General features: G+C 36.4%; 2 protein-coding genes across 2 annotated transcripts in view; one reads left to right on the top strand and one right to left on the bottom strand.

Annotated features, from left to right (window-relative positions):
- Positions 1-408: 408 nt before the first annotated feature.
- GIMD1 (GIMAP family P-loop NTPase domain containing 1) lies at positions 409-9,659 on the top strand. Its single transcript, XM_045880627.1, has 2 exons — positions 409-801; positions 9,399-9,659. Exons 1-2 carry the CDS (start codon positions 409-411, stop codon positions 9,657-9,659), a joined length of 654 nt encoding a protein of 217 aa, XP_045736583.1.
- AIMP1 (aminoacyl tRNA synthetase complex interacting multifunctional protein 1) overlaps positions 9,246-18,759 on the bottom strand; it is a 49,430-nt gene continuing 39,916 nt past the window's right edge. The window contains exon 7 of the mRNA XM_064584937.1: positions 9,246-9,437. Within this exon, the coding sequence (XP_064441007.1) occupies positions 9,337-9,437 (101 nt within the window). The 3' untranslated portion in view covers positions 9,246-9,336. The remainder of the gene's footprint in view (positions 9,438-18,759) is intronic.

The following is an 18,759-nucleotide window of genomic DNA, read 5'->3' as shown; positions in this document are numbered from 1 at the left end:
CTAGTCTTTTGAATGAACTCAGAAAACTCAGCACCTATTGCTAAACCGACTCACCTGCCACACTGATGAGTTAACATATTCCTCCTAAAGATGGTTTACATTATCTTCATGTAATTTGGTTTTTCTTCCCCTCATTTTCCTGCAATTATTGCTTCCTCATCTCTTCCTTATCTATATTTGACTTTTCTCTCCTCTCCCACTGCAAACTACCAATATTATTTCAATCTTCCCACTGTCACTGGGGTGTCTCCACTTTAGTGGAGCACTCCTCCATGCTTTAGGCACTATGAATGAGGGGTAAGTAAGCCAAAAGTAGTACCAGCAGTGCTCCAGGCCATGTAAAAAGCCTTACATTGGGTGACTATAGAAGCCTAACTGCTTATGCTGAACCTTCGTTTACCCACAGACATGACAGACTCCAACAAGATGATCATCAACTTGGCCCTCTTTGGCATGACTCAGAGTGGAAAAAGTTCTGCTGGGAACATTCTTCTGGGAAGCACAGACTTCCACAGCAGCTTTTCTCCATGTTCTGTAACCAAAGATTGTTGTCTAGGCCGCAGTTGTCACCTCTGTGGCTTCATGCGTCGAGGAGGGCAAGAGATAACCCTGCAGATCCAGGTGTTGGACACTCCTGGTTATCCACACAGCAGGTTGAAACAGGAGCATGTGAAACAGGAGGTCAAGGAGGCCTTGGCACATCACTTCGGGCAAGAGGGTCTCCATCTTGCGCTGCTGGTCCATAGAGCAGACGTGCCTCTCTGCGGACAGGAAGCATCTTCCTCAGTCCAGATGATTCAGGTAATACAAAAAGGCAATTACACTAATGCCATTATTTCTATTTGGAGGACATTATCCTATGACAATCTGCTCAAAAGAGTAGGTTAGAGCAAGTTTAAAACAAGTGTTGGTCAAATAGAAATGGTAAAAATTACTTGATTTTTCCTATCAAGAGTCATTTTTACAATTTCCTTTAGAGGAATTCAGTTAGTCATTTTACAACTATGTCACAGACAAACCCTCCCACCCCCAAATAAGATGCTAGACTTCAGAGGTTAACTAACCCCTGAATGAGTTTGTAAATGTGGCCTCCAGACTATCTGCTTCAGAATCAACTGGGCTGTTGTTAAAAATGCATATTCATTTAAGCCCTACTGAAACAGAATTTCAAGAGTAGAACCTGCATACCCGCATTTGCATAAATTTTCCATATATTTTTTTAAAAAATGGCAAAGTTTAAGAACTACTAAAACTTGCAACAAATGTGTGTTCGTTCACTGATTCAGTCATTGAAAACTGTATCAGATACTTACACAGAGCTTAATGATTGGTGAACAATATACGAGCCCTGTCCTCAAAAAACTTAACAGTGTAGAAGAGACAAATAAATAAACAAGTATAAGACAATGCGTTAAGTGCCAAAGTAGTATAATGTAGCCTGGGGGAAAGCAGGTTTCACTGTGACTTACATCATGGTGAACTATGCTTTATTTATAGAAAAGAAATCAGGAATTTCAGATGCTCTGAGTGCCTCATCATCTGTAGGGTCAGCAACTGATCCACTGTAGCCAAGAAAAGACCACAGGGACCTCAGTGTGAACATGAATAACATATGCCACCTTTGCCAAGTGGTCCATCCATGTTTGTTTGTTCATTTATTAGAAGTCACTAAGTTGGAAGCTTGTTCAGCCAGTCTAGGTAAGGACCTTGGAATGGGGAGGGGTTCTGAGTATGGCTATAACTAGGAGATGGAGGGAGTAATACTTGCATATGGTACACACATATATGAACCAGGTCCATCTATAACCAACAATTCCTGGAAACTGCTCATTGAGCTGCTCCATTCTACTCAATCTCTTGATTCTCTAGTCTGGAGCCACCTAAATTTAACTGCTGGACTTGACTAGTATTACTCAGTAGCCTCATTAAGTCACCGAGATAAGAGAACTCATCATTACTAGAAGCTCCACAGGTAAACTACAGGGAGAATAGAAAGCAGACATTTTTCATTCAAGAATTTGTATAAATGCTACTCTTCTTTTGGCCCAATTTCTGATCACATCGATATAGGATCTGTTATACTTAGAAAGATAGTATACTTAGATTCAGAGAAATATTTTTTCCCTTTAACTAGTAAAGGCATAAGATTGTTCTAAATGACAGACACACTTTTTTTTCAGTAACTGTGCATGTTTAAAAAAAAAAAAAAAAAGCCATATGTGAAATCACAACAAACTAGCAGAAAAAATTAGGGTGACAAGAGTATAAAAAATATTCCTCATCATCCAACTCCTGAAAAGTCAAGGACATGCTGTGCAAAAGTAAAGAAGAGAAGATGATTGCAATTAAGAAACCATGTGGAATCTAAGAAAGCCCACAAACCTCCCCTAAACTATTAAAGCCTGCATTTCAAACAATATTTCTGGTAGAAATCAAGTGGGGGAAAACCTGTTGCCATTCCATCAGTGTAATTTTTTAAATAAGTTTTAAAGTTCATTTAAAGCTGCTATTAAATCAACATTTAGTTGAACGTACAGATGGATATAACTCAGTAAATTCAGTAAATGTACAAATATTTCTCAAAAACTAATCTCTCTCCACATGTCTCTAAATTTTTCTCTATGGTGGTCCTATGCTTAGCTGAAAAGGGTATTTTAAAAGACATACATTTTAGGGGCGCCTGGGTGGCTCAGTCAGTTAAGTGTCTGCCTTCGGCTCAGGTTATGATCCCAGGGTCCTGGGGTTGAGCCCCGCATCAGGCTCCCTGCTCAGCGGGGAGTCTACTTCTCCCTTTCCCTCTGCCTGCTGCTCCCCCTTCTTGTGCTCTCTCTGACAAATAAATAAAAAATCTTTTTAAAAAAATAAAAAAATACAAGACAGACATTTTAAAAATAGATTTTTTTTTCCAGTTTTAGGATATAGAACTCTATTGTAATCCCCTAATTTTTTTTTATACAAGTGAATTTGATTCATACATGTCTCTGATCTTTTTAAAAGGTACCTGGCATACAGCCACCTTCTCTTAGCACTGCCTTCTTAATTCAGTGTCCAGTTCATGACTTAAAGGCAGAGAGGAGATGGGCTAGAGTAAAACTCAGATCCAGAATTTTTTTTCTAAATAAATATCTTTTCCCTCCCAGGAAAACTCAGCAGCCAAGATTTAGTAAGCTTCAGAGGGGCCCATGACCCCTGAGAGGCACTGCAGTCCTATTCTGGGCTTCTATCATAATTTTTGGTTGAAGATCGCCTATGCACAAGCTGGCTGTTTATGACCTTCTTCCTGAAGGTGCTTCAGTTACTGGTGGCAGCCATCTGGATGTGCTCACAGATTGGAAGCAGCTGCAGAATGTCTGAATATTCAACAGGACCAACAGCTGTTAGGAAGAGCAAGGAGTTGTTAAGGTCCTCTGGTTTCAGACACACCCTGGATTTCTTTTTCTTCCTGGCTTATGCAAAATGGGGAATGGAATATCTGCCTTCTCCCTTTTCCTTTCCTCCTTTCTGGGGGCACTCGTACCTGCCATGGAAGGAACCTACAAAGCCAATGCCAGAGAAGTGACCTCTTTTTTCCTGTACCTCCCTATGGTCTCTTTAAATATCTCTTTTAATTTGTGCTCTAATATTTTTTAGAAGGGTTATAGGCTGCCAGCTATGACAAATGAAACATTTCCCCAAATGATCCTTTTTTTTTTCTTTATTTATGTTAGGCCTTCATAATTTACAGCAAAATGGTGGAGATGTCAGTGAGTCATCTTCCCAAAATTGGGAAATAAAGGGCATGATTCATCTAAATATTATCTGAATATCATTTGAATGTTACTTAAAAATCCACAAATAGTTAATAAAAGAAGACAGAATAAAGTCACCTTAAGAAAAGTGCTAGCAAGCAGCCAAACTGCACTAGGAACTGAATCCAGGAATTGACTTAAGTCCAAATTCTTTCCACTATCATGGTACCATGTATTATTACTGTACATAATCAGGCTTCAAGGAGATATTTTTTATTTAGAATGAACAACTCAAATATTGATGTTATAGGTGGGTGTGTATACAAAAGGCTCAGAAAGGCCAATGCAAGGCCTGAAAATACTTAATGAAGATAATGGGCTTAGTTGTTGGATAGAATTTAGTTGAAAAATAAGCCTATAAATGTTACTATGAGTTTCTTGGCTTCAGTTCCTCACTTATAAAATGAGAATAATTTTACCTATGTTGAAGAGTTTTAAGGGTTATGTTTAATGAATGTAATGGGATTATGCATTGTGCCTGAATAATAGTAGATTCACAGAAAGCTACTATCATTGTTAACATTTTTATTGTTATTGTCACTACGCAAATTGTGATGAGTATTCAAACGAATTACTAGACATGAGCAATCTATTATAGAGGTTAAGAGCATGGGCTCTAGAGTAAGTTATACTTGTGTTCAAGCTCCTACTTAGTTACTTATTTGCTTTATGACCTTGGGCAAGCAGCTTCTCTAAATTTCAATCTCTTCATTGGTAAATTGGGAAAAATAATAGTGTCTACTTGACTGGGTTATTTTCAGGACTAATTTCATAATAACATAACAGTAAATTAACTCAGGCACTAGCACAAGACGAGTGTACACTAAATGTCAGCTATGGCCATTATAATTTTATTGTTAGTTTTGTCTTATGCTAAAATTAGGACATATTATTTGTAACCTTCTTCAGGATTATCTTGATAGGCTTCAGAAGAAAATCAGAGTGAAATCAAATTTACACAGCCCTGATGTACAAGAACTTCCCTATTAATTTAGAAAAAAAATCTGGGAAGAAAATTCACTGGTTTAGTAAAGGTTAAAGTGAGAAGCTCCAAGTTAGTGGGAAGGACATGTCCGGGCAGGTAGGGGACCTCTGTTATAGGCCCAGGCCTGACAACAATCAGCTGTGAGGCTTTGGCCATTTAACATCACATGTCACGATATCCCCTTCTGTAAAATAAGGCAATTTGGACAGAAGATCTGTAAGGCTGAATATTCACTGAATCTGATCTAACAAGGTCTTATCATTCAGCTCTTGGAGAAGAAAATGTGGTGCTTTAAGTGGAATGAGAGTAAAGGAATAGTCTGAAATATAAAGAATGGTCCTTATTGTCCTCCTGTTCCATGATAATTTTTTTTCTCAGTTGATGTAATAGTTGGCTTTTTAAAAAATTCCCCCTAAAAAGTCCAGATGCTATGATTTCATCAACCACAAACAAATGGGGCAGGGCTGGTGAGGTCCTGGGAAAATGAACATAATTCCTGGAAAACAAAGTTTATATCCTAACGAGCTGTCCCAAAAGGACTAGATGGACTCATACCCATTAGCACTCTGAAACCAAACAATTCGTGATTGATTGTAAAATTTCCATCTAGCTTAGTACTATATTTAAATTATTAACACCAGATAACTTACATTAACTTATCTTACTCTTGGATTTTTATGTGAGGTATCAATCAACTGTGATTATTCTTTCTCTGGGTCCATAGAGAACACGTTTGGCCACTAACATGATGACTATACACCAAGTGACACTATTTTCAAATAGTCAACTATTTTCTGGCCAAAAATCAATCTAAAGATTATAAGCTAAATCAACCATTCTCTTCTATTTCTGGCAGTAATTCAAAAGTGCAATTTCCCTCACAGTTTAGGACATGAGCATCCTTTCATAAATAATTATCAACATGTAAAAACTTCCCAGTGGCTGAACACATGGACTTGTAAGTAGTGCCGAGCTTACAAATCTATTTTCCTTAGGTGGTTTAACTCATTTTTCCTGAATGTTATTACAGTTTAAAGTATAGGAAATGTCTGGTGGAGACAAAAAGGGAATGTGTTAATGTTACAACCCAGAAAACCAGGAACTAAAGACATACTGTGAAAGTTATACCATTGAATGCAGTAAGTACTAACCTAGCAAAAGAAGAATTCTATTATAATATATAACTCGGGAAGGGATCGCTTGGACCAAACAGTTTATTTAGCATGAATTTTTATTATGGTGATGTTTTAAAAATATTTAATGACAAATGTGGTTCATGCATCAACCAAAACCCATGGGGTAGACCTGGGGGTAGCCCTCAAGAGGTTAAGGGTAGTGTCTATTTATTAACTTGTAACACACATTTCAATATTATGACAATCAAAATAAACACATTAATAATGTACTGGGTGAATATCAGAACTAGCTCTAAATTTGAGAAACTTTCAGAGACAAGAATGTTCAAGGATCAACAACTATATAGAAGTAAAGTCCCAATACTACACAATTCCCAATAGGGCTCAATCACTCTCTTTCTTGGTATGTCTTCACTGCCCCATGACTCTCTTGTTGATTCCTATGCTCAAGGCATCATCACATGCTAGAAACTTCTCCTGACTCCTCCCTTTACCTCACTTTCCACCCCACCCCAAACTGGGCCAAATGTCTGCCTCTATAGCACCAATATATTTTCTATCACAACACCTGCAATTACAACAAATGGAAAGTATTTTCTTTCCTGTCTGCCCCTCTTCCTCAGTTCTAAGTTAGTACAAAAGAATCTCCACTAGACATAAGCAGAAAAGTGTATGTCATGGTCCACTGTGTCCCTGGAACAAAGTAACCCTCAATAAATATTTGCAGAAGGAATAAATCACCTGGAATTCTTTTTAAAATTCAAATTCCCAGGTTCCATCCCTAAAGATTCTGACACATTTGTAGCAAGCATCTCAAGTGGTTCTGATGCACATAACCCAGGAATCTTTTTATTCCCAGAAAACAGATCTATTTAGCACTTCATTAATTTTTCAACTATTTGTATTAATTTGCTAGGCTGCCAGAACAAGGTTCACTACCTGGGTGGCTTGTAAGCAACACAAATTTATTACCCCTCACTTTCAGAGGCTAGGAATCTGAAATGAACATTAGCAGGATTAGTTCCTTCCGTGGGCTGTAAGTGAAGACTCTACCCAAGGGCTCTGTCCTTGGCTTATGGATGACTGTCTTTATCTTTACATGGCATTTTTCTCTGTATTCATATCTTTGTCCATAATTCTCTGTTTTATAAGGACACCAATCGTATTGCATTAGTGGCCTTAACTTGACTAATTACACTGGCAACAACCCTATTGCCAAATAAAGTCACATTCTGAGGTACTAGAAGTTAGGATTTCAACATATGAGTTTGGAGGGGGTACACAATTCAAACCATAACACCACTTTATTTTGTGACTCTCTGATCTTCTCTCACAAGAAATATGTTACAACATGCTGAGCATGACAAATTTTGCTATGTCACTATTACCTAAAATGTGATGTTGACATTACACATATACTTAGATTTACAAAGAGCTATCATCTTTAAAAGTTGGGTTAATTTAAATTTTGCTAATTTGTGTTTTGACGGCATATAAGAATATACCAATTAAAGTACCTTTTTAAAAATTCTTTTGTAAAGTTTAGAATCTGTTAAAAATAATTATTCATTTAATGTACTGATCTTGAAACTTCAGTTCAGATTTTCTTCAGGCAGGGCACTTTTAGGAGAATCAGAAATATACAATTATTCTATGGTGTAGACAAATTTTAAACAGATATGAGGAAAAATTTTGGACTTATTCATTGAGAGAGTCTTTCTGAATGCAAAAGAGAAAGTGCAGACTACATGCAAATCCATGAGAATGAACTATAGAACAAAAGAGAAATTTTATAGGAAGGTAAATTTTGTGTCCCAAAGATTAAACTTCAAAACCGAAGACTCAAAACAAATAAATAAAACCCTAAACCTTCTGTATGAGATGATGGTGAGGGTCCAAATTACAGATTAATCCAACCAATTTCTACTGAGAGTTTACAATGTGCTAGAGGCTTCGATTGATATAAGAAGACAGACTCTGCCTTCCAAAAGCTCATGGTCAAGGTACAGAGATAAATGTGTAAATACATAGCTCTGATAAATGACAAACTATATTAGGAATTATAATTGTTAACCATGGTCTCGAGATGTTTAAGTTTAAATATATTGTCCCACAGTTGCCATATTTCCATATTATTTACATGTCTTGATTCTTCCTTCCTTCATCTCTCTCCCTTTCTCTCTTCCTTTCATTTTCAGTTTTTCAGTCTTACAAATACCAATCCCATATTTGTTATATACATTGAAAATAGTTTCCCAAACTGTCTTTCAATTTTTTAAGATTTTTTTAAACCAGAGTTTGTACTGATACTATCTCCCACAAAGCATTATGTTGAATTTCAAAAGGATAAAGCCTGTAAAGTGCCCAGCATAATACCTAGTACTAAATATTAGTTGTTCTTTCTTCTTTCTTTCTTCTGATTACTAGAGGTCCTGGATATTTCTTGTTATATTTATTCCTAAGTATTTTATATTTTTCTGAGGACTCAGAAATAAGTAATACTTTAAACCTTCTATCTGAGATGATGGTGAGGGTCTAAATTCCAAGTTTGCTATTATAAACCGGTAGCACCTTTGAAAATATAATGGTAACGAGAATATTTGGAATGAAGGGAATGTCATTTTACTTTCACAATGTCATGATTTCATATAACTTTTGAAATATTAAAAATGTTAAATGGTTATTTCTAGACACCTTTCATATTGTGTGAACAATTTGCCACATCCCGTCACTTCCATTTTATATCAGCTTATTTTCACTAATCAAAAAAGACATTATTCCATAACCAACTTCCACATATTACTAACCAAAGGAATACCAGTCTTTGAATGTTTTTCAACCACATTAGAGGAAGTCATCTGATAAACTGGGCTTGATTCTAGGCACGTGAAGAGGATGCAAATCACAGTGGTATTTTGTAGTTGTTCCAAATCACTAAATGTAGTTTGATCTTAGCTTTTCCATTACATGTCATCTGATTAATCAATAGATTGTAACCAGATTATGTAATTATAAATCCTCAGAGGAAACTTTTAGTTATGATAATAACAAACATTCCTATAAAAAAAGATATGACAATTCCCTTGGCCAAAGTCCTTTGACTTAAAGGAATTGTGGTTCTAACAGCTTCAGGTTGGCAGGTAAATATAAATTATTGCTGAATGTTGTAAATGAAATTGTATCATATGCAGCATTAATAATATACAGTTCTGAATTTTGCTCTTATAATTTATAAATTATAAGAGCAAAATAAAATGTAGAAATACAGTCCCCTCCCCCCCCTTTTTTTTTTACAAAATCCACCCATCTTTCTCCATTTACTTACATTATTTGACCCCGTCTTCACTTCCCATTACATATATCAGCTTTTAGTAACATAATGACATCCAGATCTGTTGACTGTCTATGTTGGACCATAATAACTCCTTTACTTGTGTTTGAGGAATATAGGCCAAGGCAAACAGCCATTTAACTTCTTCTTTCTTTCAGGAACTTCTGGGACATGCTTGGAAGAATTACACTGCCATTCTTTTCACCCATGCAGAGAAAATAGAAGAGGCTGGGTTCAGTGAAGATAAATATTTGCATGAGGCCTCCGATACACTGCTAACCCTGCTAAATTCTATTCAGCACAGATATATTTTCCAGTATAAAAAAGGAAACTCACTTAATGAACAAAGAATAAAAATCTTAGAAAGAATCATGGAATTTATAAAAGAAAATTGTTACCAAGTTCTTACCTTTAAATAAAATTTAAAGTAACATAATGACATTGGATTTTAGAGTCAGAAACCTTGTTTCCAAATGCCTCTGTTAGGGGCACCTGGGTGGCTTAGTCATTAAGCGTCTGCCTTCAGCTCAGGTCGTGATCCCAGGGTCCTGGGATCGAGCCCCGCATTGGGCTCCCTACTCGGCGAGAAGCCGCTTCTCCCTCTCCTACTCCCCCTGCTTGTGTTCCCTCTCTCACTGTCTCTCAGTCAAATAAATAAAAATAAAAATCTTTAAAAAAAAAGTGCCTCTGTTAGAATGGATGAGGACTCTCAGAACTCCCATAGGCGGCTGGGGAGAGTGTACATTGGTATAACCACTTTTGGACAACTATTTGGCAGTTAAGAAAAATATAAAGTAATCAAGACTCCTAATGCAAATCCTGTGACACAGCCATTGCCCTCCTAAGTATACATTCAGCAGAAAGGTGTACATTTGTGCACTAAAATATATGTGTGTAAAAGAATGCTCATAGCAGTACTACTCATAATAGCTAATTAGCTATTGGAAATTATCCAAATGTCCATTAATAGTAAAATGCATAAGCAAATTGAGGTATATTCACACAACGGAGTATTACACAGTAATGAGAATAATCAAACTACAACTGCATGTAACAATATCAATGAACTGCCCAAACAGAAAGTTGAAAGAAGCCAGACATAAAATAGTCAAATCATATGTTGTATGATCCCATTTGTATAAAGTTCAAAAATAGTCAAAACTGATGTAATATAAACTACTCTGATGTTAGAAGTGTTAGAAATCAGGAGTGGTCACTCTTGGGGAGAGGATAACGAGCATGCACTAGGCAGCTTCTGAGATTCTGGTAATGTTTCATTTTTTGACCTGGAGGCTGGTTTCAGAGTTTTCACTTTGTGAAAATTCAACAACGAACACTTCTGATTCATAAACTGTTTAGTATATCTGTTATATTTAAATAAAAGTTAAAATGAAAAATTATTACCTATATTTTAAAAACTAGCTCCACTACTTACTTGATGCTAGACAAGGAAAATTATTTAATCCTGTGAAATCCTCATTTGGAATATCTACTTGATAGTTACTATAATGATTAAACAACTTGGCTCACAGTTAGATGCTCAATAAATGTTAACTTTCTTTTCCACCTTCTTATGACCTGTGGTTCCTATTTAGGGTTGGAAATGTAGGTAAAAATTCAGAGCCTAGCCCTGCAGCAGAAACAAGGGTAACAACTGTAATAACCCAAAATGAATAAAGTCTTGACTGAAGAAGAGGCTTCTCTACCTTATAAGGTTAGTCACTTTAGCTTAGGAGAGAGCTCCAGGATGGTCTCAAAGGCAGCAGTGAGGATTGAAGGAAAATAATTCTAGTCAATCATAACTGCCAAGACCACCACCAAATCAAAACTGGATCACCCTTATGTTCAACATTTGTACATGAGCTTTATAATTTATAAAATTCTTTCACTAAGATAGTTCCTAATTTACCAACAGCTTGGTTTCATATTTTTTAAGTGTGTAATACACTGTATTTCCTATTAGAAATAAGATTATAGCTGGTGATTATTCTCCCAGGAAAGGCCTCAAAAGCCTACTTAGTGCTTAATTTTACCTGAACTCTAGCACAAACGGTATTAGAAAGCCTAGAACCAAAATTTAGAAAATGCTTCTATGGGAAAGTGTAATTCAAATTCCAACTTGAAATAATGTCTCTCTTTATTTCTCTTCAGGGGCCCTTCTATCATGGGTCCGGGACTGTAAAGTGAGAGCTTCAACAAAGGAGCTGATTTAAGAACTAAATGGGCACTGACACTTCCCTAGGGGTTGGCCACTTGGTGACAGAAAAAAAAAAAAAAAAAAAAAAAAAAAAAAATATATATATATATATATATTTTTTTTTTTTTAGATTTATTTATTTATTTATTTGAGAGAGTGAGCACAAGCTGGGGAAGAGAAGCAGAGGCAGAGAAAGAAGCAGGCTCCCCGCTGAGCAGGGAGCCGGATGTGGGGCTCGATCCCAGGACCCTGAGATCATGACCTGAGCCAAAGGCAGACGCTTAACCAACTGAGCCACCCAAGCGCCCCCAGAAAAAGAGATTTGAGGCTGAGAAGCTGAAACCGAAGTAAATGGTGAAGAGAGGGGAAAATTCACATTTTAAGTCCTTCATATTCTTCATTCATGTGATGTCAGCTAACTCTTCTAGAACATTAATACTAGTTTCAGGAAAGATAGGTTGTACAGAACATTAAGGGTTCAAGATCTTTGAGGCTGGCATGGTGTTACAAATTAATGGAGGGAAGGTGCCTCCAGTTTCAAAGAGGAAGACTTCTGTGATGTTCTTCCTTCAATTATTTTAGATTTGCATATATATGTATATATACATAACTCCCTAAATGTGATCATATAACATATTTTACTTTCTTTTAGTAGTCTTGTATTTTGCTTTTTTGGTTCGCCATTACCTCTCTCCTCTCCCATCTCTCCTTCTCCTCATGCATATCAGCCAATTAGATGGAGCTTATGTCAACAAAGAGCATGATATGCACCATTCCTATTTTCTGCATGTCCAAGTAATCACACACACAGAGTACACATATACATATAAGCATATGGAGGACTTTTCTTTTTCTTTTTATTTATTTATTTAACTTATTTTTGAGGTGGGGAGGGAAAGGGCAGAGAGAGAGAGAGAATCTTAAGCAGGTTCCACACTCAGCGCAGAGCCTAATGCAGGGCTCAGTCCTATGACCTTGAGATCATGACCTGAGCTGAAATCAAGAGCTGGATGCTTAATCAACTAAGCCACCCAGGTGCCCTGACTTCTGTTTTTTTAAAAAAAAAACATTTTCATATTATACTCTCTACAGCATCTTTTTTTTCACTTAATACCACCTCATTAAAATTCCTTCAACTCTAAAATGTAACTTAAATTCACCCCTTTTAACACTTCAGTGTATTTGTAACAATCTGTGCAACTACTTCTCTATTGATGTGCATTCCAGTTTTCTGCCACCCAAAGTCATGCTTCAACAACTATTCCTGTATATGTATTTTTATATAATATTGACTTTTTTCCTGTAAGTTATATTCCCAAGAGTGGAGTTTCTGGGTTGAAGTGTACATACAATTTAAGTTCAATATATCTTACCCAATTTCTTTTCATATTGTAAGAAATTTTTTCACCAACGTTTGAGTACTCTTTCCCTATATTCTTGTCATCAATCAGTGTTATCATCTAAAATACCTACTAACACCCATTTGATAAATGTAAAATCATGTTACATTAATTTGCATTTCCCAGACTACTATTGGGAGTATCTCTATAAGCATGTTGCTCATTTAGATTTACTCTTCTATGAATTGCCTCTTTACATTCTTTGTCCTTTTTATCAATTTTCTACTGGATTACTTCTTACATGATTCTTTGCTTGACCAACACTTTTTAAGGCGTAAACTTCTCCTAGCCCCACCTGTGCACTTCCTTGTAAAATCTGGTCTCAGCAAGAACTCTGGTAGGTCAGTTTAACCAGAACCCTCTCACTCTCAATATCTGATCAGGTTGCTAATTCTCCACCAACCCAAGTGACCCTGATCCCCACCCTGCTCCTTGGCTGTAAATTCTCCCTTGCCTATGCTACACTGGGAGTTGAGCCCAATCTCTGCAGTAGTTCTTATACCTATCTTGATGGTCCTGAATAAAGTCTGCCTTACCATCTTTAACAAGTGTCATTGAATATTTTTTTAACACTCCCTGCTTGGCAAAATAGAAGAGTTCTATGTATACTATAGATATTAGTCTTCCATCTGTCTTTTATGTTTTTTTTTTAATTCTCTTATTTATTCCTTAACTTTATGAGAACTTCTGCCAAACAAAATTTGTGAATTTTCTTATACTCATATATTTCTATGTACATGATACAAGATACACTTTTAGTTTCATTTCCTTCCAGATGTGTAACCAATTATATTTTCTCTATTTATCAAATAATTCATCCTTTTCCTACTGAAGAAAGAAAAACAGAGACAGAGGTAGGTAGATATATAGAGAGAGCTATCTCCTGTATCTATTTCTGGATCTGTTCTGGATTCTTGTTTCTTTCCATTATTTATTTTATATTACTGTCAATACCAGAATGATTTAATCAAAATGTCTTTATGTTATTCCTTGACATCTAGAACAAGTTTCTCTTGTTTTGGTTATTTTAAAACACTTTTCTGGATACTCTCAGGCATTCACTTATGTATTTTTTCAGATTTTTTTTTCTAATTAAAAAAATTTTTTGTTTATGAAAAATGGTATTTTATGATATTAAATTCTCCCATGCAAGCATATAATATGTTTCTTCGTTTTCCTTTATTTTATATTACTGTATTTCCTGCATTTTTCTTTTCCTTTACCAAATCAGCTTTGCTGATCCTTGATAACTTGAAAGTTCTATTCTAACTGATGTGCGTTAAGGATTATTTCCTTGTTCCTGATTCAGAATCAAGCACTATTGTGTGATGACAAGGTAACAACTATTTCTCTAGCCAAGAACTTCCCTTCCACACAGCATCATGCCCTCACCTGCTAAAGTAGACCTTTAGAACACTGTCATTTCCTCTGTATCCTTATATCCTTCCCAGGTCCTCCTTACGGAAGAGGGCTTTGGAATGCTTTTCTTTTCCCATTACCAGATTTTGCTAAGACATTTAACTCAAGACTTCCCTAACAGATTGCCCCCTCTGTTCAAAAGTCCTTTCTTACCAATTACATTGACCATTCCCGGTAGTTTATCCTTATCTCTTTTAACTTAATATAGAAATATTAGGTCCATTCCTTACCACTGTTTTCATCTTCCCGCATCTTTCTAGTTAGTGTGTTATATATACTCCTAATATACTCTTAATTCTAGCACAGTATCCAAGAGGCATTAAATTCTAGACATGTTCTTCCATGTACCATTATGCAGCAGTAATCCTAACACCTCATAATAATCAGCATAGCGGATGTAGAGAACCAATTTTTTAGCTGGTAGTGGGGTAGCTGAATCACAAGAATGCAAGACACAGAAGTGAACATCTTGTTGCTGTTCTGTACTCTACCGGAAGTTGGGTTATTTGGCTTTTGGGGGATGACTGTACACGTGTAACCACTGAATAAACTCACCATAACTGGAGATAATTACAACTTGCAACAAAAGAACCATGCAACCTAAACTAGCTCTAGGTAAAAGAAACGATGTCCAGAAAGTTCATCTTTGGTATCCCACCACCTATTCCATTAGTCTATAATTTGCAATCTTTTCTTACATCCCTTCAGCCCAATCTGTACACTATTTGCACCTGGAAGACAAAAGCCTCTAATGAACTTTGTATTTGAAAGTGTTTTGAACATTTTGGAGGACTGGAAAATAGTATATTTGCTATTTTTGTGCATCTGGGGTTAGACTCTCATTAGCACATACCATCTTGGGGCATTGGTGATTCAGCCCTAATACTCACTGGCTCTGACCTTTACTAGGTTTATTCTCCTAAATATATTACAATTAGCAATTTCAGACTTTCTTTAAAATCCATCCTGTGCCATGTTTTCCATAAAGAATTTGCTTACTCTGTTCTACTGATTTTCAGGCATATTCTAATTCTTTACAAAAAGGCTGATGTTTTTAAGTGGCACTGCTATTTCCCAAATTCTCAAACTTTAAAAAAATTAGTGTCTTCACAAGCACCTGAAGTTTTTTTCAAAGCATGTGCTCTTTTAAGAGAAAATGTTATTCTTTTATATGAAAACTAAGGTTACAGAAAAAAGTTATTTCTACCAACATCATTCTCTTTTGCTAAACCTATTGAAAGTGACTTTCAGTTTGCATTTTTCTTAATCTTTTTCAAAGAGAAATCAAATTGTGGTGTTGATTTTGGATAACTCCCGCACTATTCTTTCCAAATTCCCCAGGTGTAAAAAGCTGAATGGGTTTTAAATTAACAAGTATCAGCCAAATATGCAATCTTAGAGCTGAAAAGTTAAGTGGATGCATATATCTTGAGAGCATTTCTCTACTGGGATGTATAATATTCTAATGAGGCAATTTACAAAAACAAAAGTAAAACTTTGTTAGAACAGCCTTCCGAAGAAGGCTTATCACAAAAACATCATTGTAGAAATGAGCAGACGTTAATAATTACTATTTGAACAATATTAGGTATTATGTAGCAATGGGAAAGGCAAGAAGAGTGAGTAGCTAGGCCCTTCATTAAAAAAGGATTTCTTGCAATTATTGAGCCCCAGGCTTGTTTCTGCTGCTGTTGCTAAGGACAATAGCCTGCCAGATAGGAAATATGTTGATGAAGACATAAAATAACACACACATATTTTACTCAAAAATCCAGAGAACTGGGAATAGTGTATTCAGGAGGGGAGGTGGGAGTAAGGAAGGGGAAGGAAAAAAATAAACAAGGGAATACATAAGGGTGAAAAAATATAATATACAATAATTAATTCACACTCTGAAATTCCAGATGGCTCACTTTCAAACCAGCAATTATTTCATTGTTCTGGGTCCTATTTCCAAATTTTTTTTGGAGTTATACCCCTATGAATCACCTCTGCCAAGACTTAGCCAAAGGAAAAACCGTAACTATAAAAAGTACAGTAAGCAAGAATGTGTAAGTCACTCTTTTCTATTCCAACAAGTTGGTATCTGACGATCTGGTTTTGTATAGAGGCATATTAGCCATCAGCAGCTATCCTTCTTTTATTACTGCACATTTTGGGGTTATCATCCAAGTAGTACTGCAAATGAGGCCTCACTATAGAATTGCTCCTGGATTAAATAAATATATTGACTATCTATCTATCTATCTATCTGGAATTTAGTGACCTCTCTCACAGGTTGGGTTTTGGGATGGACTGTCAGATCAGTGCCCTCAACAGTGCATTACTTAAAAAGGCAACTGCTGCCAGCCGCAGCAGCCTGGTTTTACCAACAGGTTCTTCCTAAGAACTTCTGCAACAAAAAGAAAAAAGTTGATAGATTATCTTTGTAACTAACCACTCCAAAGGAGTATTTAACGATCTCGCCTCTACCTTTAGAATCTCTTAAAATACTCCACTAATGGAGTCATCCTAATCTCCTTACGTGAACTACTAGAGTCTAGGGACTTTATCACTATCTTTCCCTAAAGTTTAAACAAAGCAGTTGCTTCTCACCCAAATAAAAGAAACCATATGACATTTAACTGACATGGAAGAAAGTATATTGTAATGGAGAAGAGCACAGGATTACTAAGAGTTGGAAGAAGATCTAGGTTTTAGATAGTTATACCTTAGCACAGGTACTTTTTTAACTTTTCTGTTGGTTCTTTGGGGTAAAATGAAATGGCTGGTCTAATTCTATGGAGTTAAGAAATAGGTAAGATGTGTAAAAGTACTTTTTAGCTATAAAGCACTACATATCTTAGTAATAATCCTATAATAAAATCCACGAGAGCAGAGAGGTATTAATACATCCCCCTAACTTTTGTTGAAGGGCATGGTTTATTCCCTAATTGAAATTTTGGAGAGTAGAGCTTTCTCCACAGGACAGCAATTTGTAGTATTATTGTTAGTTGAGTTACATTAATTTTCCTCCCTAGTTTTTATTTGGTATCTTGGTGATAAAGTTTTAGTCTTCACACTGTTGCAAAAGCGCTTAGAACCAGAACTTGTGTCACAATTTATGTAGCTAAAGTACACAGTTAATACTGAGTACTTCTGTTCTTTTTGTATTTTTAAAGGCATAACATATAAATTTCCCTGGAAAGCTGAGGTATACTCATGTCCCTTTAATGCTCCTGTTAAACTCAAGAGTGAAGTGCTTCCGAGTCAGTTGGGCGTCTGCCTCCGGCTCGGGTCGTGGTCCCGGGGTCCTGGGATCGAGCCCCACTGTTGGGCTCCCTGATCAGTGGGGAGCCCGCTTCTCCCTCTGCCTCCGCTTCCTTTTCTGTCTCTCATGGATAAATAAATATTAAAAAAAAAAAAAAAAAAAAAAGAGTGAAGTGCTTCCCTACTGACCAAGAACTTAAAAATAGAATTGCTTCTATTTATATTAAACTGAAAACACAACAGTGAGAAATATTGTCTTCCTGGTCTAAGAAAATTATAAAACTAAGGGTGCCTGGGTGGCTCAGTTAAGCATCTGCCTTCAGCTCAGGTTGTGATTCCAGGGTTCTGGGACTGAGCCCCACATCAGGCTCCCTGCTCAGCAGGAAGTCTGCTTCTCCCTCTGCCTCTCCCCCTGTTCATGCTCTCCCCCCGCTTCAAATAAATAAATAAAATCTTAAAAAAAAAAAAAAGAAAATTGCAAAACTTTTTAAAACTATCATTAATACTAAACCAATCAAAGGGCATCAATGAACAGGGATGGGCAGTATCTAACTATCTAAACAACAGACGTCAGTGGGAGCACGTGGATAAGAGAAAATTTCAGTAATGCAGTAAGGAACATCTCCAGCAAGGGAAGAGATACTACATCTGGTACGAGGGACAATCAGGTCTACTGAGAAACAGGGCCCCAGCCTCCTGGGGCTTCATATACACTATGTAATGTTCTGAACAAGAATTCAACTTCTCAGGAAATCTCAAGAACACTAGTTTCTGGAAAAGGAGCATCCCTACCATGAACGGGTATTACAATAATATATATTATATCCTAGAAATTGTTTTAAGTACTCTGTGGGTACTAACTCCCACAACCTTCATAACTCTGAGATAAGTACTTTATTATACCCACCTTAAATGAGGGGAGTAAAGTATATAAAGGCTAAGCAGTTGCCCCAGCTCACACACACATTTAAGTTGTAGAGCCAGGAATCAAAACTAGGTAATTTGGCTTCAAAACCAATACTAAGCTCTATGGATATATTAGCATCTCTGAGAGTCATCTACAAATGCAGGTTTTTGATCCTGCAAAGCCAAGGCAAAGACTCTGAAACCTGGTTAAAGTCACTAATATTGCTCTACAGGGCCCTATCCACACCCTCTATCTTGCTGATATGCTATTAAACTTCCAGGAGTTACTTTGAATATTTTGTAAATAGTCTAAATAGGAATTTACATATTTTTAAAAAGCAACAACAA

Source organism: Mirounga angustirostris, unplaced genomic scaffold (assembly GCF_029215605.1).
Source record: "Mirounga angustirostris isolate CCGP_5_RB_7025 unplaced genomic scaffold, mMirAng1.0.hap1 SCAF_2, whole genome shotgun sequence".
In the NCBI taxonomy this organism is placed as follows: domain Eukaryota; kingdom Metazoa; phylum Chordata; class Mammalia; order Carnivora; family Phocidae; genus Mirounga; species Mirounga angustirostris.
Note: the sequence above shows the minus strand (reverse complement) of the source record. Positions and strands in the feature narration are given on the sequence as shown.

Coding starts and splice junctions, on each gene's coding strand:
- GIMD1 (XM_045880627.1), top strand. CDS start 409: ATGACAGACTCCAACAAGATGATCATCAACTTGGCCCTCTTTGGCATG. Junction 802..9,398: donor CCTCAGTCCAGATGATTCAG/GTAATACAAAAA, acceptor TCTTTCTTTCAG/GAACTTCTGGGACATGCTTG.